The following is a 24,726-nucleotide window of genomic DNA, read 5'->3' as shown; positions in this document are numbered from 1 at the left end:
GTGGTCGGGTATAACGTGGACCAGGTAACTGGCATTGTGCAGTCCCATCCAGATGTGCGTTCCCATGCCTGCTCTCCAGAAGGAGGAGGCTCGGGGTGAGCCACATCTAGCCTGGCCTTTCAGCCATTTTGTCATGCCCCGCGCTATGTGCCTGCTGTGTGGTGCTTGATGAGCTGGGCCAGTCTCCACCTGCACGCTTAAAAGCTAATTCTCTGACCTTTGCTTCACCTCAGGTTGAGACCTGGGAGGTGGAGTACCCTCGGCTATGACGCTGGTAGTGCAACTTCTGCGTAAAGGCGCCCCCTCGTGCGCTTACCGGGTGTTAGAGCAAAGCCCCTGTGGGAGGTCCCTGGTACAAGAGCCTTGCAGCCCCTCAGCGGTGGTACCGGGAAGATCTTGCAACCCCTCTGCCTTTTGGGCGGTAGCTCTAGGAGCCTCAGTTCCTTTGCTGGCCTTAGGAACTGGAAGGGCCCTCCCACTTAGGCGCTTCCCTGGGAAGTAGTCGTCCTTGCGGGGTACAGAGGAGAACAGGGCACCTACCTTGTGCCTGGTCTTCCTCGACACATGTCTTGAAGTCCTCTGGAAGTGATCTTTCCAACATCTCCCTCCACCTGGCCAATCGATTCTTCAGAGCTTGCGGGGTCAATGCGTCGCATGCAGAACAGGCGTCCCAGCCGTGGTTGGGGCCAAAGCACCAGAGGCAGAGCGCATGGGGATCCGACGTGGGGAAGGGACCCTTGCAGGCCGGACACCTGCTGAAATCTGCCATCATCGGCATGCGCCGGGGAGGAACGTGGCACCAGAAGACAGATTATTATTTCTGCCAATTGCTAGAAGAAAGGGGAAGAAAAAAAGTCTTTTGGGGAAGAACGAATGAAACTACAAGGCCGGAGGCCTAACCCAGGAGCGCTGGTGGGAGCAGTCTGTTCCCGTCGGTGTGGAAGAGAGGACTGGGGAGTGGCACCAGTCGGCTGAGTCAGGGGAGCACAGGCTCCCTGGGCCGCGCCCCTGCATGCATATACATTTAAAGGGAACTAAATGTTTTTCTGGTGAAAAAGTTCTGCTTACGGTTGTCATGATTCCTGCCCCTCATGTCCCCAGCCCTCCAAGATGTCAGGCTGGAGCCAGGCCACGATCACCTACATGGCCCTCAAGGGCCTCTCCATCCCTCCAAAGACCCACTTGGAGTCAGACTTGGCGCTTGTGGCACCAGACTCACTCACTCCCATAGGATAAAATTGGGGATTGGGCTTGTAGTGCAGTGATGGGGACAAGATGGATGCCCCCTCATATTTTGGTTCCCAGAACTGCATGTGCAGTCTAGTCTTTTGGGTGTGGTTCAGCCCATAGACACCTGGGATACCCAGAGACTATTTAAGCCACGCCCAGGCTGAGAAACATGCTTTGTGTTTTCTGAACCTGCAGCGTGACACTCACCGTGTTCGGATCGGTCTCCAGTAGGCCTGCATCTTTCTTCTGCGCTCAGCTCCTGCAAGAACAAGAACACTGTTAGGAACAGCCTTACTTTGAAGCGCTTCTGCCCATCATTTATCGCTCCTTCTGTTCTGCGGGCATCTTCGGTGGTGTCATTCCCATCCCGGCACGCCGCTTCCTAAGGAAAAGGGAAAAGAACAGAAAAAAGGCACTAGTAAGCATTCAGCAAATCTTTGCTTATTTTTTAAAGACTGTACGAGCTTCAAACGCTTCACTGAATCCCAGCCGCTCTGGGGGAACTCTGTCTCCGGAACTTCTCAAACATCTGCAAGAGGGAAAAGACACTCCAGGTTAGCGTGGAAACATCTAGAGGTTCTGCATACCGCGCTTACTCACCGCATTTCTTCTTCACAACCGGCATCCACGCTGAAAACGTTGCGGCACCTAAAAGACAGAAAAAGAACTCCGTTCAATACAAATACGAAAGGGTTGCATCGCGCATCGCGCTCTCACTCACCTTCAGCGCTACTCATCTCAGCAGCACGTCGCCATCCCCGGACGCTGGCCATCATTTAAGGAAGTAAAGGAACGAAGTTAGAAAACTGTTCAAAAGACTCATTATACTTACCTGTCGGACTCTTGCCAGTGAAGTAACTAGGCAGCAACGAGCCTGCATCAATCAACGCACCTCTGCACTCAAAGCAGGACGGAGAGCACACTTTCCAAGAAAACAAGGCCCAGTCTCCAGTCGAGTAGACTCCAGGGAAGGGTTCGAGGTCGTAAGAGGTCAGAACAGGCTGAGTGACGTCCCTGTGGATACCAGGTGAGCGTTACGCCCGTCCCTAGTGAGAGACGCCCATTCAGTATGGAGGAAAGGGGACAGGACATAGGAGTAATGATTGTGCAACCTTGTTGATTTGTTTGGTTAACATCAGCTCTGGCAAGATGGTTCAGAGGCTTTTACCCTACTTAGAAAAGGTTGATGGAAGGCCGAACAGTGTAGGGGACGAAGCATGGCGTGAGGGATCATTTAGCAAATGTTTTGGACCCAGGAGCATAATCTAGATTTTTATGGGACTTAATTGGAGGCTATTATTGGTCAACCACAATAAAACCTCCTCGAGGCATAAATGGACTGAAATTGGTAAAATATGGGCCAGATACTTTGAAAAACAATTGGGTATCATCGGCATATGAGTAGAACTGAATGTTAAAGTTCCAGATAAGAGACATCAAGGGCAGGACATGCATGATAACGAGAAGAGGTGATAAAGAGGATACCTGTGGCACTTCCCAAGGAAGAGGAGAAAAACAGAAGAAAAGGGCTGGCTGGCTGGTTTCTTCCGGAGAGGATGCTTCGGAACCTTTCTAAGAGTGGGACCACCAGAAACTGACTATTTCTGAGAGCTGGAAAAGAAGAATGCAGTGGCCCACGATATCAAATGCGGCGGACAGTCCAACATGCCAAGCAAAGATACATGGCACAGGTAGGAGTGATGTAAGAGATGGTCACATACTGAGACCAGAACAATCTCAGTGCCATGTTTGGGGTGAAAACCTGACAAACTGTTTCAGGGTCTGATTGCACTCTACAAATTCCAACAGTCGCTGTAACATCACCTTGTCAAGGATCGTGGCCATCGATGAGAGTGCAGGCCATTAGTTTCCCAATTCAAATGGATCAAGAGATGGTTTCTTTATCAAGGGCATAATAGAGGTTTTAAAATCTTGAGGAACGTAACCCTGAGTGAGAGATAAGTTGACAAAAATGCAGGATATGGTAAGTCCATGCTGCGCTCTGAGCTAGAGCAACAAAGTCCGGTAACACAATAACACTGGAACGAGTAGGTTTGAGTTTACTCAATGATGAAGACTTCCTGAGAGACATCCGTGAAAATGAATGAGCGTTTAGTTGGTGGCGGAGACCAAAGTTATAAAACAGGAAAAAAGAGTTTTAGTGAAATATAGACTTCTGTAGATCTTGGGCATTTCATCAATAAGCTTTTTTCACAATAGGGTAACTCTTTTACTCAAGGACTACCCCAAACACCTAACTACTGGTCTCCCATTATCTCTCAAACTTAGTTGATAAGAAAACGGTTAACACACCTGTTAATTCATTTGCCTTTCTGAGAAGGACTCTTTTTGAACTATAAATAACTTTTCTTGAAACTGTTTTTACTTACCCGATACATTGAAACCTCTTTTTTCATATTTTACTTATTTGTAAGTACAGTGATTTGTATCTTTGCATTTTCTTATATAAAGCTAGTGGGTGGATATTCTACCATTTGGTATACATTAAAAGTGACAACTGCATCTGTTAACCACTGCACTCAACCGCCTGAGAGTAAGGCCTAGGCTGGTCTGACAAGACTAGCACCTGGGAGTCCTGTGAACTTGAGGGAATCAGTAGCCATAACCAAGTCAGGAAGATGCATTTTAAGAATTTGACCACATGGCTTAACGGAAAGCTCCATAACAAACCACACCAGTGTGATGGGTCAGAAATAAGAGGCGGACACCAAGTTGCAATATTTTCAACAGACATCTTAATTAAAGAAAATGGGTTGGATAAAGGCCTCCCAGTCCCATTCTAGGAAACTAAAACTAAAGATAAGTCTGTGTCTCGTCATCAAAATTGTGAAAACTCTCCTTCGTGTTCCAAACATCTGACCCTCACACTAAAAATAAACAATCAAAAGGTATAAGTTAAGTCTCTCTGCTTTGATTTAGCAAAAAGTGTATAAAAATCAAATATGAAAATACAACAAACAAATCTTGAATCCTGGAGGTGGTTCCCTTCCCCTGGATTGTTTCAGGTAGGATAGCGAAAGTGTCCCTTTCAAACAATGACTTCTTAAGAGTAGCAGAAATGTCTCTTTCACACAACACTTTCTTCAGGGTGGCAAACATGTCTTTTGGAAAAATAGCAAAAGTGTCTCTTCTACACAATACCTTCTTATAGTGATCTCCTGGTATACTCCCCTGTCAGGTAGCTTTTCAAAATGTATTTTCCTTTTTATATGTATTACTTGGTATACTCCCCTGCCAGGAACACCCTTCTGGGGTTTGCAAATCATCCCCTGGTATGCTCTCCTAACAGGCATCTTTCTCCCAAAGGATCACTGCGCGATCTACTTCTATCACCAGGACTTCCTACAATGCTCTATTTCAGTATAACACAGTTGTACTCCTTCACTGTTTATAATGCATTTACTTTAGATACTATTTGTTCCAACTTCCCCCATATTGACATCTCATATATGGAAACTTGTTCCAAGTTCTGTCTGTTAACTTTTTACTGTTATTCATTTGCTTGTGGCAATGATTGTTCCAATTTTTTCCCCAAATTGACATCTCATATATATGGGGACTTGTACATATTTTGCCTTTCAACTTCATGTTCATTTGTTGATGAGAACATTTACTCCAACTTTCCTCAAATTGGCATCTCTTATATGAGGATGTGTGTAAATTCTGGCTTTCTAAGTTACTTTGTCAGTACTAAAAAAAAGTGTTTAATTGTTCATATGCCGCACGGCACGCCTCAGGGTCCACAACACCTATGGGCAGACTCACTGGTGTTTGATGGCGTTTCTGAATTGTGACACGTTGATGCAGCAAAGTCTTTACTCGGGGAAAGCTTCGCCTGTTTTGCAGACCCTCATGCAGTTCTGCCGCCAGACGGCGTCCCCAACGCCCTGCTGCTGCCGGGCTTTCGGCTGTCCCACCAAGGGATCCGCAGCACCTCTCCTGGTCTCACACGGTTGCTTGGAAGCGCTTAGCTCTCTCAGCGTGTACCGTTTCCCAGAGTCTGCCTTCTGCCTTCGTTCAGCTTCCCCGCTCTGCATCTCTCTCCTCAACCTCAAGTGTCCAGCGCAGCTGATTATCATCATAACTATTCTGCATGTTTAGCTTAGTGTTTCCTTCAATCCACACTGACTCTTTCTTCCTTGTCTCAGTACTTGAGGCTTTATGGGAGTTAGAGTCAATAGGAATTTCAGATCTTTTATAGTCACATTGTTGTGGATCTTGGTTTAAATCAAAATCAGACTCAGAAAATGTTAAGTGAGCAGGATATGCAATGGTATTTTGCTCAGATTAACAGTATGCCATCAGCACGTTGGATGTTACAGTGTTTGCTTCAAAAGGGGGCGGGGGGAGAGTACTGTGACTATCCTAATGGAGTCATCACCTCCTCCCGGTGGTCATCCCCTCCCACATGATCATCCTTCATAATACCACCCCAAGGGTCAGGATCAGGTAGCGGCTGCCGTTCCCTGGCCATGTGGGGGGAGACCATCATCAGGGAATCAGTAATGACTCCACAGGATTCATCACACCACCACAAACTACAAAAACCCACGTTACTTTTGAAAAGGATCCAATAAAACATGAGGCAGAGGTATATTGTACAAGATATTGGGCTTCATTACTGTTACCTCTACTTGGCCCTGTGGAGATACCACAGGATTACAAGTGGTGGTAGGGCTGTGTAATTCCTCCTTTGTGGAGTACATAAGACTTTTTCGGACTTTCCAAGACAGAATTACCATGCAGTAAATCCACAGATTTTTCAAGGAAAAGTGGAGTACTTGCATCTAGCAACCTGCTCGAGGTGAATTTGCCACTTCCCCCCTAAAATCTGTGGATTTAATCCGCATTAATACCGCCAGGGGTAAATCCACCAAAAATGTATACTTTGGCAGTGTGGCGAAAAACAACAGTAATTCCATTCTCACCAAAAAAGTACTGGTATCTGAATTACTGCCACTTTTATCCTGTACCGCCAAACTTGTAAAGAGGACAATTATCATTACCCATTCTGGCTAAAATGAAGACCAAAATGGTTTAGTGAATTCCTCTATAATTAAAAAGGGAGGCTTCCCCCAAAAATTATCTATGCATTGTGTGCCAGGATGAGTTAAACTAGAGGTGCACTAAGGCTCTGCTACATAATACAGATTGACCATGCGACTAGCGAGGGAAGTCTTGATTCTATTAAAGACACGGAGGCGGGCATTATGCTTTTTTTCTTTATTTACTGCTCAACAGCAATTCAAAACTTTACCATTTAAACAGTTTTTTTTTTTAAGAACATGTGCCCAACAGGCTTAAAAACCTGAAAATAAACAAAACATGGTACTATGAAGCTATAGAACTCTCAATCCCAAGAGTCTTAGAGGCTCTGTAGTCCTAGCCTCGTTACTGTCCACCAATGGCAGTCCTTTGGTAACTATAAACCCCTGTGTCTACAGGTCCTTTCCTCTTCTATTTGTCTCTCACTGTATAAATCTTGCAACTATTAGACCAATTCAACTTTAAACAACTTGAATCTTTTCCTGCTATTCTTCGTAGGGTAGCTCCCTGACACTTCTTCAATCCCTGTTACTTTTCTGCTCTTCTCCTGCGAAAAAAGAGAAGATCATCCTCGTTAGGGTTGGGAATTAGTCTTATATCACGGTTAAACATGTAGTAAAGCATTGTCCACCATCAAGACTTCTGTTAGGGTGGGATAATGCTCGCCTCCGTGTCTTTAATAGAATCAAGACTTCCTGCGCTAGTCGCATGGGCAATCTGTATTCTATTACAAGACTGGAGGCGAGCATTATGCTTGTTCAAAGCTTTGCATCACTGTAGCAGCCATATTCGCCACCGGCTTGAAGTAAAATGTCCTAAAAACTGAGTCACTGGCCCACTCTGCAGCGGAAATCCGGCTGCAAAAGCTCCGGAGGCCATCGCTCCCCTGGCTGAGTGCGCACCAAACATAGATATATCTATCCCAGCTGAACTCATGACCTCCTTTACCCATCTCGCTATAGTAGCTGCGGCTACCGCCCTGTAAGGTCTCCTGTGCGCGTTAAGCAGCTGAGTCACTCCACCAGGCCTCATAGCGGCTATTACGGTCTCATATTGCTTTATGCATTGCGCCACGCATAGCTTGCTGTTGCCTGTAAAATACTGGTAAGTAATTATTCTGGAGTTAGTTTTAGTGCACTGCGCTATGTTGAATGCTATCCCATCAGGATAGAACATTTTTCGATCTACCTCTAGTGCTTTCACATCAGAAATACGTCTGCATGATACTAAACATAGTAGTGTGGCCAGCTTCCCCGATAATTGTTTCACTGACAGAAGCTCGTTCTCTGGCCACTGCTCCAACATGTGCAACACCTTCGTAATGTCCCACAGAACTGAATACCTGGGTAGCGGAGGCCTACTGATTTTAATACCCTCGAGAAGTCTCACTACTGCTGGGTGTTCCCCTGCTGGTACCCCCTCAATTAGCTTGTGCCCTGCCGAAATGGCTGATCTATACACCCCGATTGTCCTGAAAGTTTTCCCCTCCGCGCTCAAGGACGCTAGGAAATTTATGATCTGAGCTATAGGAGCTGAAATGGGAGGAATACTCCTCTCCCTGCACCACAATTCCCAGGCTTGCCAACCGGAATTATAGCTCCTGACTGTCGATGGGGCCCAAGAAACTTTGATGAGCTCAATAGCTTCTTCTGAATGTACCGGCAAGCGCCACCTTTTCCTAAAATTCTGCAGGCCAGAAGCGTAGGGCTCTGTTCCAAGATCAGAGGGTGAAGTACTCCTGCTGGATCTACTAGGAGATCCTCTCGATGTGAGATCCTCTGAGGGAAATCCGTGGAAAGTTCCATCAGAATCGGAAACCAGGCTTGCGACCTCCGCTCTGGAGTCACTATCACCAGCTCGGCTTTGTCTCTGCGAACCTTCGCCAGGACTCTGGCTATCATTCCGAAGGGGGGAAACGCGTAGTGAACGCGAGTTCCCCACGCTTGAAGGAACGCATCCGTTCCCTGCGCTTCCGTGTCTAGTCTCCAGATGAAGTAGTTCTGCAGGTGTTTGTTTAACCTTGACGCAAACAGATCTGTATGTAACGGACCCCACCTGAGCTGCAGTCTGCTGAACACTGAACTGTGCAGTCTTCAGTCGCTGGAGTCTACCAGATAGCGAGAATTCCAGACTGCTACTGTATTCTTCGCTCCTGGAAGATATTCTGCTTTGACTGAAATGTTCTTGCTGAGGCAGAAATGCCAGAAGTCCTTGGCAATCTGCACTAGCATTCTGGATCTTGTTCCTCCCAGCTTCTTGATATATCTCACAGCGGAAATGTTGTCCATGCGAAGGAGAATGCAGCATCTCGCCTTGCCCTTGGCTAAGGCTTTCACTACGAAAGATCCCGCCAGTAGCTCTAAGCAGTTGATATGTAGTTCTAACTGTTCCGGAGACCACTTCCCTACGGTCTCTGTGTCTCTGCACCTGGCGCCCCAGCCTGACCTGCTGGCGTCCGATTCTATTATGAGCTCTGGACGGTCTCCGAAGATAGCTCTGCCGTTCCATGCCTCCATGTTGCTTAGCCACCATCGGAGCTCCATCTTGCTGTCCTCGTCTAATGGAACCTGATGCTGATATCTCCAACCCTCTTGAAGATATTTGATTTTGAGCCTCTGAAGGGCCTGATAGTGTAGAGGCCTGGGAAAAATCGCTTGGATTGAGGCTGCCAGAAGACCCACTATCCTGGCTAGATTCCGAAGCGAAATAAGCTCCTTCCTCAGGGCTGTCCTCAGCTCATTCTTGATGGCTTTTATCTTGGAAGGCGGGAGTGCTAGAGTGGCACATCTCGCGTCTATGGTGAAGCCTAGGAATTCTAGCTTCTTGCATGGCGCAAGCTCTGACTTATTTCTGTTGATCAAGAATCCTAGGCTGGAGATGAAGTCTGTTGCCCACTGAATCAGTGTCTGAAGTCTCTCTTTGCTCTCTGCCATGAAAAGGATATCGTCCAAATAAATGATCATCCTTATTCCCTGCTCTCTCAATGCGGTGGCTACGGGCCTCATCAGCTTGGTGAAGGCCCAAGGCGCCGATGCTAGCCCAAAGGGTAGGGTCTTGAACTGCCATATCTGCGCTTTCAACCTGAAGCGTAGGAAACGCCGGAATAGTGGCGCTATGGGTATAGCGAGATATGCGTCCTTCAGATCCAGCCGAGCTAACCAATCGTCTTTTCTGAGGAGGTCTGCTAGCAAGTGCATTCCCTCCATTTTGAAACTCCTTTAGGTTGATCACTGGTCTCACCTTTCCTTTGCGATGAACCAGAAACATGTTGCTCAGGAAGCTCTCTGAGTGCGGCTGCGCCTGCTCTATCGCTTGTTTTCGCGCTAGCGCTTCTAATTCTGCATCTAAAAGTGCTATCTCCTGCTCTGAGCTTCGCATGCGCTGAGGGATTTGAGTCTGCCTTGACTCCCCTACGAATTCTAGATGAAATCCCTGGGCTGTTTGAAGAACCCACGCATCTACTGATATTTCGCGCTAATTGCTCATAAAAAGTGACGCCCTTCCGCCTACAGGGGGATAACGCGCTGCGCTCACTCTCACCTGTGGAGCTATTCTGCTGCCTGAAGTACCCTCTTCCTCGGCGCCCTCTGAATCCTCTTCCTCTGCTCGGGAAGAACGCATCCTGCTAACGGGACTCCCAGTACTGGGCCCTAGGCCCTTGAGGTCTTCTGTTAAAGTTACTGCGGCCGGACGAGCGACCTCTGTTGCGGCCAGCCCCTGCAAAAACCCGGGTTGGGAACACCTTCCTGATCGAGGCTGGAGCTTTTTCAAGTGCTGTGTACATCCCTACGAACTTGTTCATTTCTTTGACGAACGTGTCGCCAAATAGGAGGCCCTGCGCCCCCTCACCTGCCTCGTAACAGGCCAGATCTCCTAATTTATTGTCTATTTTTAGAAGTGTAGACCTACGCCTCTCTGCTGAGATGGCTGTGTTTGCCAAGACATATGGATCCACCGGCTCTCCAGTGTCCTTTGCTCTCTCTGCGAGATCCATAATCTTGGCTATGGGGCCTGTCAAATCTAATAACTTATCTTGACAGGACCGCCATGCACGGTCCAACCTCCTTCTGGTGTCCTTACCGGCCTTCGTGATGAAGGTTAACATTTTGGGGTCAAGCTCCGGGGTCTCTGCTACCTTTCCGTGAGCTCTGGCCTGGGACACTCTGACCTCAATCTGAACCTGGTCTCTTTTTCTAAGGGTTTCCGTATCTTCTGCACCATGTATAGTGCTACTTTAGGGGATGGTGTCCAGTCTGTGGATCTCGGATGCCTGATGGCTTCAGGTTCAAACATATCAGACATATCGTCCTCGGGGGTACTCTCACCAGGCTGGCTTTTCCCTCAGTCTGTCTCTCTCCTTTCATCTCCGTACCACTTCCTGACAGACTTCTTTCCTCCTCCTCTTGTTCGTCGTATTCATCTGCGGAGGAGAGCAAAACCCCTATATTTTTCGCCCCTGGGGTAGGGGGTACGAGGCTGGGCACCGCTGATCTGGAAAGGAACGCATCCTTGAGCCTATTAAAGGCATCAGCTGCCTCTAGGGACTTCTCTCTCTTCCCCATGTCTATGCCCGGGGGGGTAGAAGAGTGTCTCCTCTTCCGGGCCGCTTTAAACCCCCTATGATCATTCTGAAGAGGCTTGATGGAGGAGGTCCCCTCACCTGGACCTTCATCTTTGCCAGCCTTTGTGCCCAATCAAGACTTGCAGCCTGTCCTGAATAGGCTGAACCACTTGGGCAACTGCCCTGACAAGGGAATCACCCAGAACTCTTTTAAAGCTCTGGGAGAGGTCTATTTCCTCCTCCTGCAGCTCTTGCTCCTGATCTGAGTACTCCTCCCAGTACTCCTCTGCTCTGTCGCCGGCCATTTCTGCCTGAATGCGCTGCCAGCAGGTGCTCTGACACCTGAGAACACTGCCTGTCAGATGCAGTCACAGAGCGTATGTAAAACAATAATTTTTTTTATAAGCCTCTTATAGTTTAGCGCGCTCGATCGGGAACAGGTCTTGCCGAGTGACTGACTGGATCTGTACGACGATAGCGAGCTGTCAAAGTATGCGTAACGTTCGAAATTTGAACGTTACGCGAGGAGAAAGACACATGCGCGGAATACTCTGTCCGGCCCACAACCGTGTTTGCGCCTCTGAGCGGATTCGCGACTTTGCGTCTTTCTAGTCACTGAAGGAATGGGCTCCCAGCTGCGAGCAAGATCACTCGCGGGATGCCCATTCCTTCGCAAAACACTCCGTCGGCGCTGCGATGCCCTGCCGACTAGTCAACTAACGTTCCCGACGAAACCGCGTTTATACACCTCTAACGGCTTCTTATTACGCTGCGCGAGTCAAACACCACAGGTGCCGCGCTTTTAATGAAATAGAAGTTGTATGACAATAAGATTATACCTCACGCTCAAAAAGCGCCTATAGGAACTATTGTATGAAGCGTGAATAAAGATATAACAATAAATGTACTTAACTGTCGAGCCAGCAAAAAAGAAGAGGGAAGGACCTGTAGACACAGGGGTTTATAGTTACCAAAGGACTGCCATTGGTGGACAGTAACAAGGCTAGGACTACAGAGCCTCTAAGACTCTTGGGATTGAGAGTTCTATTGCTTCATAGTACCATGTTTTGTTTATTTTCAGTTTTTTAAGCCTGTTGGGCACACTTTCTTAAAAAAAAAAAACAGTTTTAATGGTAAAGTTTTGAATTGCTGTTGAGCAGTAAATAAAGAATAAAAGCATAATGCTTGCCTCCGGTCTTGTGATAGAATAGTCATGCTGGTCTTCCTCTGGATCTTGTACTCTACATACGGTTTCACAGTTATAGCACAAAGCACACTTCTAGACACCAAACAGTCAAGGATATTGCCTCAGCTCGCTTTCTGGAATCCTCAAATCCAATGATATAGTGCCCGGCTCACAGTAACACGTATAGCACCATGTATGCTTTGCTGCAGGCCACAGATATTTCCACCCTCATTTGAGGTCGCAGTTGGAAGTTGTGGTGTCCAGGTGTGCCTTTAGAAATACCATTCGTTCAGGCGGTATCATAGACGGCTTTTTGTAGTTATGGCAGACAGATTTCCGAGGCCCTTTTGTATTGTAGACCCTGTGTGAGGGATGGTGCTTGGATCAGCCAGTTGGCCAAATAAGGTTATACGCGGATCCCTGACTTCATGAGATGTGCTGCAGTTGAGTCAAGGCATTTAGTAAACGCTCTTAGGCTGACTAGAGGAAAATGAAAATAAAAATAGGCGGACGACCTTGAATTGAAAGTGGGGGATTGCCGCAAGGAAATGTAACTTGAGACAGCAGTGGTGAATAGCAATTTGGAACCAGGCCTCCTAGATGTGCAGGGATGATAGAAAATATCCCTTGGCAAGCTGGGTGAGAAATTTGTGAGCGGAGGAATTTGTTGAGGTAGAGTAGGTCGAGTATGGGTCTCCACCCACCCAACTTTTTTCAGACCAGGTAATCGAAGGTAAACCCCATGATCCTTTTGCGAACGAGGGACATGCTCTATAGCTCCTTGTCACAGGAGCGAGCACCTTTAGTTGAAGTCCATGAAGATTTCATTATGGTTTGTTGGCGGGGAGGGTTCATTGTGCCCATGGCTGAAGGCTACCATGGAATGCACCCAATTTAATGATGTTATTCACCTCCATAGATGTTGGAATGAAGACAGGTGCCCGCCCACAAGTTGTGAGACACGGCATAACACCGAGGTGGAGGGGAAGCAGGAAAAGAGAATGGAGAAAGTGAACAAGGAGAGCTTAAGGAAAGGAGACCCCCTGGAGAGTAGAAAGGACATGCTAGCAAATAAAAAAGGCAAGAAAGATGGAGGAGTGAAAGCCAGAAGGGGAGGTGAAGGGGACCAGGCTATAGCAGGGTGATGAGAAGGAAGAAGAGGCGAGCAGAAAAGCAGAAGCGTACGGGAAGAGCAAAGGGGGCTAGGAGAAGGAAGGTCTCATTATTAGGGGAGTCCGCGAGGTAGGAAGCCTACCACCCCAGTGCTGGCGAAGACTAGTTAATCTGCAAAAGGCACCCACAGTCTGAACTATGCAATTCCCGGGTCCTAAGTGGTCTAGAGCCATAATACCAAATCTTGGCCCAGGGGCATCAGAAACTGAAGGTATTGTTCTTGTCTACAAAGTAAAGGCATTCTGTAAAATGCAACAAGAGCACAAGGAAAAACCATGCTGTGAAAGAGGTGACACGCCACTTAAAACACCAAAAATGGTGAGTGACTGTCTGCCAGCCCACAGAGCCAAAAGGAAGGGGGGGATAGACTGCAAATCTACAGCTGAAACTGCCCATCATTGCTTTCTTTGAGTTTTCCCATATGCTGGTTACAAGTCTGCCCCAAGTCTTGCTATATTTTCATTGTAAAATACATTCTTTTGAATGTTATACTTTGGGCTTCTAGCTGTCTGTTGATCCTTTGGCAGTGACAATACACTCTTGAATGAAGACCCCCATATATTGGTAGTATTCTCCTGGGCTTGCAATAACTTTCACAATTACTTCCATTAGTGCTAAGTTTCTCTCAACCGATTTGAACTTCTAGAAGTCTCATGCCAGAGAATTGGATTTGTTTCCACCCTCTTAAAGTGGACAAAGTTTAACAAAAAAAGCGTACATTGCACTGTTACAAGTTTCATCCGCTGCGTACATTCCAGCGAAAACACTTTTGCATTCATCTTATGTTCAACCTATTTGTACTCATTTTTCTTGCTAAAGTAGTCTTTCATTTTGTGAGCTGCTCTCAAGCCCTTAAGGAGACCTTGACATAAAGGGGGTAATGTAACAAGTTGCATTTTCTGTGTCTTCACACTGACATGTTTACTTACTAATCCCGCCCCACCAATAGAGGTAGTAATACTACTACTAGCCATCGCTCCAATATTACTGCTACAACCACTGCCACTGTTTTTGTAAAAATAGTATAACTACCAGTACTACTACCACTAATAGAACTGCTACCAGTAGTAGTTGCCCTACTAATACTAATGGTAGCATTTATATTAAGACAACTAACCCAGCCTCACTAACAGAGGTAGTAATAGCACTACTACCCATAGCTCCAATATTACTGCTACAACCACTATGACCGATACTACTACCGCTAGTAGAAGTACAACCACTAGCAGTTGCACTACTTAATAGTTAGGAACAACATATTTAAGTTGTATGAAAGATGTATGACACTTTAGACAGTGGGGAATCCACCCTGCATAAGTGCCCATTTCGGAAAGACTAGAGCCTGGAGTCTGCAGGCTAAAACATTGACCACATAGCTGTACAACACAGATCGGCAAACGTGCAGTGCAGGATGCAGCAGTGTGGAAATGTATTCACTGCTTCGCATAAAGTCACAAGCATGTGCATTTACCAGTCTCCCAATTTATGCTTGCAGAAATAAGTCACTCACCTTCTGGAGTTTCCACTGCAGTAACAATGTGTTCTTTTAAAGGCTCAGATACTGCTTGAGGTGGTATCACATCAAACATGTTGTTAATAGCACTGGAACACAGCCTGGATGAACGTCTGGGTATCGGATCTTTGTCATGATTAATTACAATTGTGTGCAATATTTCTTCCTTTTCAACACTATGCAATGGTTTCACTGATTGTTCTGGCGGTATTGATGGGAGATCTAAATTGATACATAGAAAATGAAATTGAGTTACATTACAAAATAATATCCTAGGCCACGGTGTAAACCATTGTCTCTAACCACTACAATAATAACTAGGCACTTGGCTTTTACAATCATCCGGCGTGAAATGCTCAGAGGAAATCATAAATCAAAATTCTAAGATATACCCTTAAAATAATTTAATTTGTCTGCTCCAGTGTGGGTCCCACTATGGCAGAAGCCCATGTTCAGGTTAGGACAGGCATGTAGAGCATTAGGGCAATGGGTGAACCAAAACCACAAAACAAAAGTGTTACTGAATACATGTTCTTTAAAGTGCACATTTTGCATCACATTTTATCAAAAACCTCCACCTTAGGTAATACCAAAACAATCTGTCCCAAAAGTAAAGAATTGCCATTTGCAACAGTGGACCACTTTTTCATTGGTGCCGAGACAATTTTATGCCCCAGTCCAACCCTGGCCATGTTTGACATGAATCCCTTGGTGCACAAGTGACTGGTGAAAAAAAGCTCTTCTATCTGCACAAAATCTAGTGAGGAGCACAGGGCCAACTGGGTGATTCCAGGCTAGGAGAGAGTTGACACGCAAGGCGGGACACACATCTTGTTGGTTGTATTTGGTAACTTACCCACCCTTTATCAGTCCATCGCCATGCTATTCCATCTGGCCATTCCCACCCACTACTTGTCGATCCTCCCACACCAAATCCACCTGGGATCTCTTTGAGCTAGATCTATCAAGCAATAACATCAAATGTTGGCCTGCCAGTGTAATTCCTAAACAGTCTGCTGAGAGTTAATGGCTTAATTCCAGAAATAGATGTACTACTGGTGTAATAAAAAATGTCTCAATGAAGTGTGCGTTCGGCTCCTTGATTTATAAGTTCACTTAAAAACAAGCATTGGCAAAGTCAACAGTTTTAGTTTGTGCATGGGCATTAGGCATTTGCCAGGCACTATCATATGCCCATGTAATCAGTTTTCCAGATGTTGCCATTGTATGGCCAAATAGTGCAGTGCCTGGAAAATGCCTATCCTGTGCTACAATAAGTCAAAACTGTTGGCATTGCCAAAGCTTCATTCCCTGAAAGCGCAGTGTTCTTTCATCAATGTGTACAATGCAGTGCCATCTCGCCATGGGAAGGGCTGATGAAATCATTTTAATCAGAACTGAACATCAAGGCTCATGCAATCAAGTCTTCAGTTCTTTATTTTTTAATGTATGTTTGAATGCACCTTTAATAAAAGTTTAGTAGCTCTTTTCACAAATGTAAGGGTCTGTCACTTGAAGTGGGCAATACATTATAAGTTACTCACCGCAGTAACTAACGTACTCCTAGTCCATAGTCCGCTTTCCTCCATACTGTATGGCCGTCCATTGCTAGGGATGGGAGACAGAACCTTTTTCACCAGAAAAAATCATTGTCCCCTTTAAATTTAAATGCGTGCAGAGCGCAGAACTGTAAGTATGATTCCCCTGACTCTGCCCACCGGCACCACTCCCAAGTCCCCTTTGACGCATCGACAATATTACCATTGCCTAATGACACTAGTTTTATAAGGGGGGAGGATGGTGGGACATATGGAGGAATAGGGACTATGGACTAGGAGTGCGTTAGTCACTACGGTGAGTAACCTGTAATAACTCCTACATCCTGTCCCTTTTCCTCCATACTGTATGGGCGATTACAACTGAATGTAGCCCCCAGGGTGGAGAGATGACCCTCCTAGGAAAATAAGTTCCTCAAGACTGTCAGACCAAATGATGCATCCAACCTTGAGCAGGCATCCAAGTAGTAGTGCTTGCAGAAGGCCGAAGGCGTAGCCCATGTAGCCGCCTTGCTGATGACCTGCCAAGGGACATGCCTCTGAAAGGCAACCGCCGTTGCCTTGGCTCTAATAGCGTGAGCATGCATATTAGCTGGCAGAGGCTTATGCTGCCCCGTGTATGCCTCCTTGATGGCCGTAACCATCCATCTTGCTATGGAGGCCTTGGAAGCCCGATAGCCAGGTGTTGACCCACTGAAGGTGACAAATAGAGCCTCTGATTTGCGGAAGCTCTTAGTTCTGTCGAGTTAGAATTTTAGGGCTTGCCTAACATCTAGACAGTGCAGTACCCTCTGAGGCCCGTCCTTGGAGTCAGCGGAAAAAGTTGGTAGGACTATCTCTTCATTAAGATGAAAAGACGAGACCACCTTAGGTAGAAATGCTGGGTGTGTTCTAAGCACCACCATGTCCTCATGGAACGTAGTATAAGGCGCTGAAGCCACCAGAGTCTGAATTTCTCTGACCCTACGTGCAGAGGTAAGGCCCATCAGGAGGGCTATCTTAATGGTGACCAACCTGATGTCCGCGGACGCCATTGTCACAAATGGTTTATGTGCCAGGGTGCCCAGGACCACATTGAGGTCTCACTAAAGCCTGGTCAGGCCAGCCAGGTGTCTTTTAACCACTGGGTTGGAGGAGGAAAAGAGCTTCTCCTCCGAGTTCCGGTAGGCTCAGATGGCCGCCAGATAGGTGCGGCATGTGTCTACTTGCACCCCAGGTGGGCGAGGTGTGCAGAGAAGGATAGCACGTCTCCCAACCTGCAGGTCAGTGGATCGACCTTCCTAGAAGCTGCCCAGTGACAAAACCTGCTCCACTTGCTTTTGTACTGGCTCCTGGTAGCATCACTCCTTGCGCCCTGTATGATGTCCAGGTTGGCCTGTGATAGATCCAGCTGCCTTAGTGTGACCTGTTCAGGCTGCACGCTGCGAGGGCTAACCTTAGGAGGGGTCACGGTTGATGACTGTGCCTCCCTGTTTGATAGTAGGTGAGCTGGGCCCAGCGGAAGATGTATCGGGGGCTGCTCCGACAGGCTGAGGAGTTCTGAGAACCAAGGTCTTGCCGGCCACCACGGAACAATGAGAATGATCCGTAAGTGCTCGGACTCCCATATCTTGCACACTACCCTGTGAACGAGGGAAGTGGGAGGGAAGGCATATGCGTGCATGTTGTTCCACTGAATCTGCATCGCATCGCCCAGTGAGCCCCAGCCCTGTCCCTGCTAGGACGTGAACTGGGGGCACCCCCTGTTGTGCCAGGTGGCGAAGGATCGACTTGCCACTGATCATTGGTAGGAAGGCATTGAGAGCGAGCCAGATGGCCATCAACTCCAGCCAGTTGATGTGGGCCTTTTGCTCCTGCCGGGACCATACTCCATGGACAATGTGGTTGTCCAGTGTAGTTCCCCAACCCTTCAGGGATGAATCTGTGGTGATGGTGACCTTGTCATAATGCCCAAGAGGTGCTGGTACCACCATGCCAAGGTCACCGCTCTGCTGAGAAAGTGCCCGGTGGCCCTCTTGATGGCCGTGATGTTGTCCTCAAAGGGGAATATTCTCCCTAACCGGTATCCCAGATGAGGCCCACGAACATCAGAGAATGAGTGGGTTCCAGCTGTGACTTCTTGAGATTGATGGAAAATCCCAACTCATGTAGTGTAAGCATGGGGGCAGACGCTATGTGGTGTACTGCCTCTGGAGACCCTGCCCTGACGAGCCAGTCATCTAGGTATGGGTAGACGTGGTGACCCTGGGCCCTGAAAAGAGCATCCACCACATTCATCAGTCTTGTAAAGACCCTGGGAGCCGAATTGAGGCCGAAGGGTAGAACCTTGAATTGGAAGTGGAACCCCCCCGATTGTGAACCTCAGAAAGGACTGATGGGGCTGCCATATCGGGATGTGCAAATAAGCAACCTTCAGATCCAGGGATCACATCCATTCTCCTCTGCACAGTGTCTCTGCTATAAGGGCTGGGGTAACAATCTTGAACTTTTGAAGAGGAAGGGAAAGGTTCAAGGTGGAAAGGCTCAATACAAATCTTAGTCCAGCCTGGTTCTTCTTGTTTATGGCGAAAATCTGTGAATAGAAACCTAGACCCCGCTGGGAGGATGGGACTTCTTCCACCGCCTGACTCTCTACGAGCGAGCGAATTTCCGCCAACAGGGTTGTTGTCCCAATCTGGGAGCAGAGGGGAGCGGGAGGGATTGGTAGGCGGTAGCCCGTGGATACTACAGATAGGATCCAGGGGTCCACAAACCTTGTGCACCATCATTGGTAGTGAAGGGCAAGCCTGCCCCCACACCATAGACACGTGGACCCGGATGGGCGTATCATGCCTTCTTTGCGTCAGAGGCTGAGGTAGAGGAGGGTGACTGAAAAAAGCCCTTGTGTGCGGCCTTGTGTTGCTTGCGCCAGTGCTGGCTGGGGGACCTGTCCGGCTGCCTGGACGACCATTCTTGGAAATCCCGGAACCCGCCAAAGGACCGAACCTTGTCTAAAAGCTGGTGCATCTGGCTATACGCCTTGGGAGTGGCCATCATGAGGATGGATAAGGATTTTGCAGTCTGGGAACTGTTTATCTTCTTATCTAGTTCTTCGTCCGTGGCGGAATGAAAGAGGTTGTAACCGTCAAAGGGAAGGTCCAGAATTCGTTCCTGTACGTCTGGGTTGAACTTGGTCACCCAAAGCCAGGCCATCCTCCTCCTGTCTGTAGTGATGCAGATGGCACAGCCAGAGGTGTCTATGTGAGCCACCGTGGACTCCATTATGTCTTGGGCGTCAATCTTGGCCTCGGCCAGCCCTGCCTTGAAGCGTGCCTGGCTTTGCACCAGAAGTTCCAGAAGAAGTCCGCGATTTCCCACCAAAGCTGCTGATTGATAGCTGCAAGCATAGCGTCCGCAATAGACTGACGCAGAAGGAGGGAAGCGTTGGAGTACATTTCATCCTGTATGCTTCCAGGATTTTCTCCTCCTTTCCCAGGAGTGCAGAGGCAGATGTGGCCAAAGACGATTGTGGCTTGGAGTAGATCGATGCTGCAGCGATCACTGAGGAGTGTGGCTGCGGCTGGGCCGACAGCAAGAGTGGATCCCCCTCCATCTGCCTGAACTTGGTGTTGCGGCGCCTGTTGGTAGGCTGCGCCGACTGGGGTTTAAGCCATGCCTTCTTGGCCAATGCGACCACGTCCTTTTGCATCAGAATCCCCGTTCTAGCTGTGGGGCGTAGAGTGCGGACCTCTGCCAAAACCATCACCTCTGGTTGTTCCACCTCGGGGTGTGGAAGGCACAAACATTCGGCCATGCCGGCGAGCCGTTCGTGGAAGGGCTAGGCCAACGACGGTAGGTCCAAGTCCTCCTCTTCATCCGTGTCAACCAAGGTGTCCTATTGATCCAGAGACGAAGGAGGAGTACTCGGTGCCTGTGGCGTACTGACCAGAACCGGCGGTTGTTGCGGCGGCTGTGGTAGTGCTGGCGTAGTGGGAACTGGCATGGGCAGCGGGGGCTGCATAGGAGTAGGGAGAGCTGGGACCTAAGGATGACACCCATCTACAGAGACCTCATTAGGGTCATAAACGTATTAAAAAACCTATCCTCGCAGGTCAGTGGAGTGGCCGGAGGCACGAGTATGGGCGCGGGGCCCTGAGGTCTGGACCCACTCTGCCTTATTGTCTGTGGGGTGTTTTCCTTAAATGCTTGGTATGGAACAAGTTACTTACCTGTAACTGTTGTTCTCCAGCATGGGTCTGGCATGGATTCACATGCTCATGAATATTCCCCGTCGTCAGGCTGGGAATTCTCGGTAAAGAAAAATCAGTATCAGTTTCGTTTCTGATCTGTGTTTCGTAGTAGTAACCAATCACTGATCTCTGCGTCATACTGACCACAGCCAATGACTGCCATCTCCCTAAGCCCCGCCTCTGGCAGCCATCTTCAGATTTGGTAGCACGTGAAGTGGCAGTATGACCAAGTGAAGAGCCGCAGAGGGGTAGGCGGGAGGGTTCGCATGTGAATCCATGCCAGACCCATGCTGGAGAACAACAGTTACAGGTAAGTAACTTGTTCCTTCTCCAGCATGGGGTCTGGCATGGATTCACATGCTCATGAATATAAGAATACATAGCAGTACACACATGCACAACCACGGGAGGTGGCAAAAGGCTCAACATTAAGCATCTCTTACCTCCTCACCAGGCTCACCTTAAGCGAACAGGTTGCGCAGCACTGCTTGGCCGACCCTGGACTCCTCCCTGGAATCCCGATCGACGCAGTAGAATCTCGTGAAGGTGTGCGTCGACCTCCACGTAGCAGCCCTGCAGATGTCCAGCAGGGGCACACCAGATAGGAACGCCGTAGTAGCAGCGATCGCTCTGGTCGAATGGGCTCTCGGACGGCCTGGCAGCGGTCGGTTAGCCAACCGGTGACAGTGCATGATTCAGCCGGAGAGCCATCTGGAAATAGAAGACTTCGAGAGAGCCTTCCCTTGATTCACAGGTCCAAAGTTCACAAACAGCTGTGATGTCCTCCGAAAACTCTTCGTGCGGTCCACGTAGAACTTCAGCGCTCTACCCACATCCAGTGAGTGCAAAGTCCTCTCGGCCGGCGACGAAGGAGACGGAAAGAAAACAGGTAACACCAGGGGCTCGTTAAGATGGAAGTCCGACGGCACCTTGGGCATAAAGGAGGGGTGCGTCCTAAGCACCACCCTCGAGGCATGGAAAGTCAAGTACGGTGCTTTGCAGGATAGGGCCTGGATCTCTCCCACTCGTCGTGCGGAGGTAATGGCCACCAGGAATGCAGTCTTCCACGACACAAACTTCATCGGTGCGGAGTGCATCGGCTCGAATGGGGGCCCCATGAGCCTGGTCAGCACCACGTTAAGTTCCCACGCCGGGACCGGGACCTTCACTGGCGGGAACGACCGGAACAGTCCTTTCATAAACTCTTTTACCAGTCGATGGGACCACAGGGACGTAAATCCTGTGGTTCTGGTATATCTGGAGATCGCCGCCAGATGAATCTTAAGCGAGGCATGGGCTAGCCCAGTCTTTGCCAGCGATAGCAGGTACGGCAGCACTTGAGGGGCCGTAATCCATAGGGGGTTGATTTTCTGTGCTCGGCACCAGATAGAGAACCTCTTCCACTTGTGACCGTAGAATTTGAGAGTCGAGGACGCCCTGGCCTTTGCAAGAACCTCTATGCAGTCGGCCGGTATATCGTACCCTCCAAACTCTAGCGCTGCAGGAGCCAAGCCTGCAGGTTCAGCGACGCCGGGTCGTGGTGGAAGATGGCACCACCTTCTCTGGAGAGAAGATCCGCGTCCGCCGACAGCTTGATGGATGGGGACGTTGACAAGTCCAGAAGGTCCGGGAACCAGATCTGCCTCGGCCACGCCGGTGCGACGAGGATCATCCTGCACCGGGACCTCTTGAGCTGGTTGATGAGTCGAAGCAGCAACGGCAACGGAGGGAACGCATACAGGTATAGGCCGTCCCAGGGGAACGAGAACGCATCGCCCATGCTTCTCGGCTGGGGAAACCTGCTGGCGAACCTCTGGCACTTCGAGTTCGTCGCTGTTGCGAACAGGTCGATTTGGGGTTTGCCCCATCGTCGGAAGAGTTGATCCACCTGATCCTGGCGCAGCTCCCACTCGTGACACGCGCGCAGCTCCCTGCTGAGCGAGTCGGCGATGGTGTTTCTTTCTCCTGCCAGGTGGAAGGGAACCAGGAGCATCCCCTGGGTGGCCGCCCAGTGCCACAGATCCTGTGCCTCCTTGGATAGGGCTGGGGATCTGGTGCCTCCCTGCTTCCGTATGTAAAACATTGTCGTGGTGTTGTCCGTGAAGATCTGCACCACCTTGCCCTTGAGCGACGGGAGGAACGATTTGAGAGCCCAGAACACGGCTCGGGGTTCCAGGAAGTTGATGTGCAGGAGCTTCTCCTCCGGGAGCCAGAGGCCTCTTGCGTGGAGATCTCCGGTGTGGGCGCCCCAACCTTCCAGGGAAGTGTCCGTCGTCACCGTCTCCTGGTACGCCGGCGTCTGAAAGTCTTTGCCCGCCGTGAGGTGCGCTCAAACGCCCCACCACTGAATCGCCCGCCGGAACACCTCGTTGAGGGGGACCCTGTCTTCGAAGGTGCCCGTCGCCTGCATCCAACGGGCGTCGAGAAATTCTTGAAGAGGGCGCATCCCTAGTCTGCATAGGCGCACCAGGTAGATGCAAGAGGACATCATCCCCAGGAGGGACTTGATGGACCTCACCCTGGCCACGTCCGTGGCTAGCAGGCGCTGCACTTTGGCCAGAATGGTCTTCGTCCGTTCTTCCGACGGTGCCGCCAGGCGCCTCACTGTATCGAGCTTCGCTCCCAGAAACAGGGCCACCTGCGACGGCACCAGGGGGAACTTTGGGTAATTTATGGTGAATCCCAGATCTGTGAGTAGCTGGACGGTCCTCGCAGTGTGTTCGGCGGCGAGTTCCCTCGTCCTTGAGCGGATGAGCCAGTCGTCCAGGTAGGGGTAGACGTGAATCCCCTGCAGGCGCAGCCGCGCCGCCACAGGTGCTAGGCACTTGGTAAAGACCCTGGGGCCGACTTCAATCCGAACGGCAGTGCTCTGAATTGGTAGTGGTGTCCCTGGACGACGAACCTAAGGAACTTTCGGTGACTTTTGAGGATGGGAACGTGGAAGTATGCATCCTCCAGGTCCAGCGACGATAGAAAGTCACCTTCCTCCAGCTGTCCCAGCTGGTGCTGGAGGGTGACCATCCTGAACTTTTGTGACCTGATGTATTTGTTCAAACGATGAAGATCCAGGATGGGGCGCCAGTCGCCCGTCTTCTTCCTGACGAGGAAGTACCTTGAGTACACCCCAGAGCCTCTTCGGGACGGGCTCGATGCCGCCTTTCCTGAGCATCGCCCGTACTTCCAACAGCAGTTGCGGGATGTGATTTTCCTTCCTGGCCACAGGTGGAACGTGAGGGCACTTCTTCAGGAATTCGATAGAGTGTCCTCTTGCCAGGGTATCCGGCACCCAACGGTCGGTGGAGACGGACTTCCACACGCCGACGAACTTCGTCAGCCGGCCTCCCACCGGGGTGCTTCGGTGGGGGCCTGAGGCCACGGCCGGTTCAGTCCTGCTTGGAGGTGGTGGCCTTGCCACCCTGCCCACCTTGCCGACGGCGGCAAGGCGCTCCCTGCTTGCCGCGACCCCTGTAGGCCTCCTGAGACGAGGAGCGTGCCGCCTGGCGGTAGGACGACGAGCCACCGCTGGATCCCTTGGAGGCCCCCTCTCTGCCTCCGGAGCTCCGAAAGGGCCGTCGTTGCTGAAGGGCTCCTAGGGCGCGGGCCGTCTCCGTGTCCGTCTTTATGGCTTGGAGGGATTCGTCCACCGCCTTCCCGAACAAGTTGCTGCCGTCGAACGGCATGTCCAACACCCTGGTGTGGACGTCCTGACGGAAGTCGGTCGCCCGGAGCCAACCCCGTCGTCCTAGGCAAACTCCGTTGCCCAGCTGGCGGAACCGGGTATCGGCAATATCGGTTGCCACCGTTATGGCGTGGTCCAACGCCACCTCACCTTCTTGAAGTATTTCCAGGGCCTCGGACCTCTTGTCCGGTAGGAAGTCCAATATGGGGGCCAGCTTAAACCAGAGCTCCCTGTCGTAACGGGCCACGATCGCCAGGGCGTTGGCCGGTTTGATCGTCGTTGCCGCAGACGAAATGACCCATCGCCCCATGGCGTCCAACTTCTATCCCTCGCCGTCCGGAGGGGGATTCGACGTTGAGGCTCCTGACCCCGCCGCTTTCTTCTTCGCCGCCGCCGAGACGACCGAGTCTGGCGTTGGCTGCGCCCTGAGGCACAGGGGAGCGGTCTCGGGGACCCGGTACTTCTTCTCGTACCGATCCCGTTTGGCTGGTGCCGTGGAGGGGTTCTTGAGTACCGACAGGCCCTCCTCCCA

At 49.7% G+C, this 24,726-nt stretch overlaps 1 protein-coding gene across 3 annotated transcripts in view; it reads right to left on the bottom strand.

Annotated features, from left to right (window-relative positions):
* Positions 1 to 24,726, bottom strand: part of PHF20 (PHD finger protein 20) — a 2,392,123-nt gene that overhangs the window by 1,127,894 nt on the left and 1,239,503 nt on the right. For all 3 annotated transcript variants that reach the window (XM_069652246.1, XM_069652248.1, XM_069652247.1), the window contains exon 12: positions 14,728 to 14,952. In XM_069652246.1, the coding sequence (XP_069508347.1) occupies positions 14,728 to 14,952 (225 nt within the window). The remainder of the gene's footprint in view (positions 1 to 14,727; positions 14,953 to 24,726) is intronic.

Source organism: Ambystoma mexicanum, chromosome 3p, assembly GCF_040938575.1.
Source record: "Ambystoma mexicanum isolate Mex_15411 chromosome 3p, UKY_AmexF1_1, whole genome shotgun sequence".
Classification (NCBI taxonomy): Eukaryota; Metazoa; Chordata; class Amphibia; order Caudata; family Ambystomatidae; genus Ambystoma; species Ambystoma mexicanum.
The sequence above is the reverse complement of the archived record's forward strand: the minus strand, read 5'-3'. Positions and strand labels throughout refer to the sequence as shown.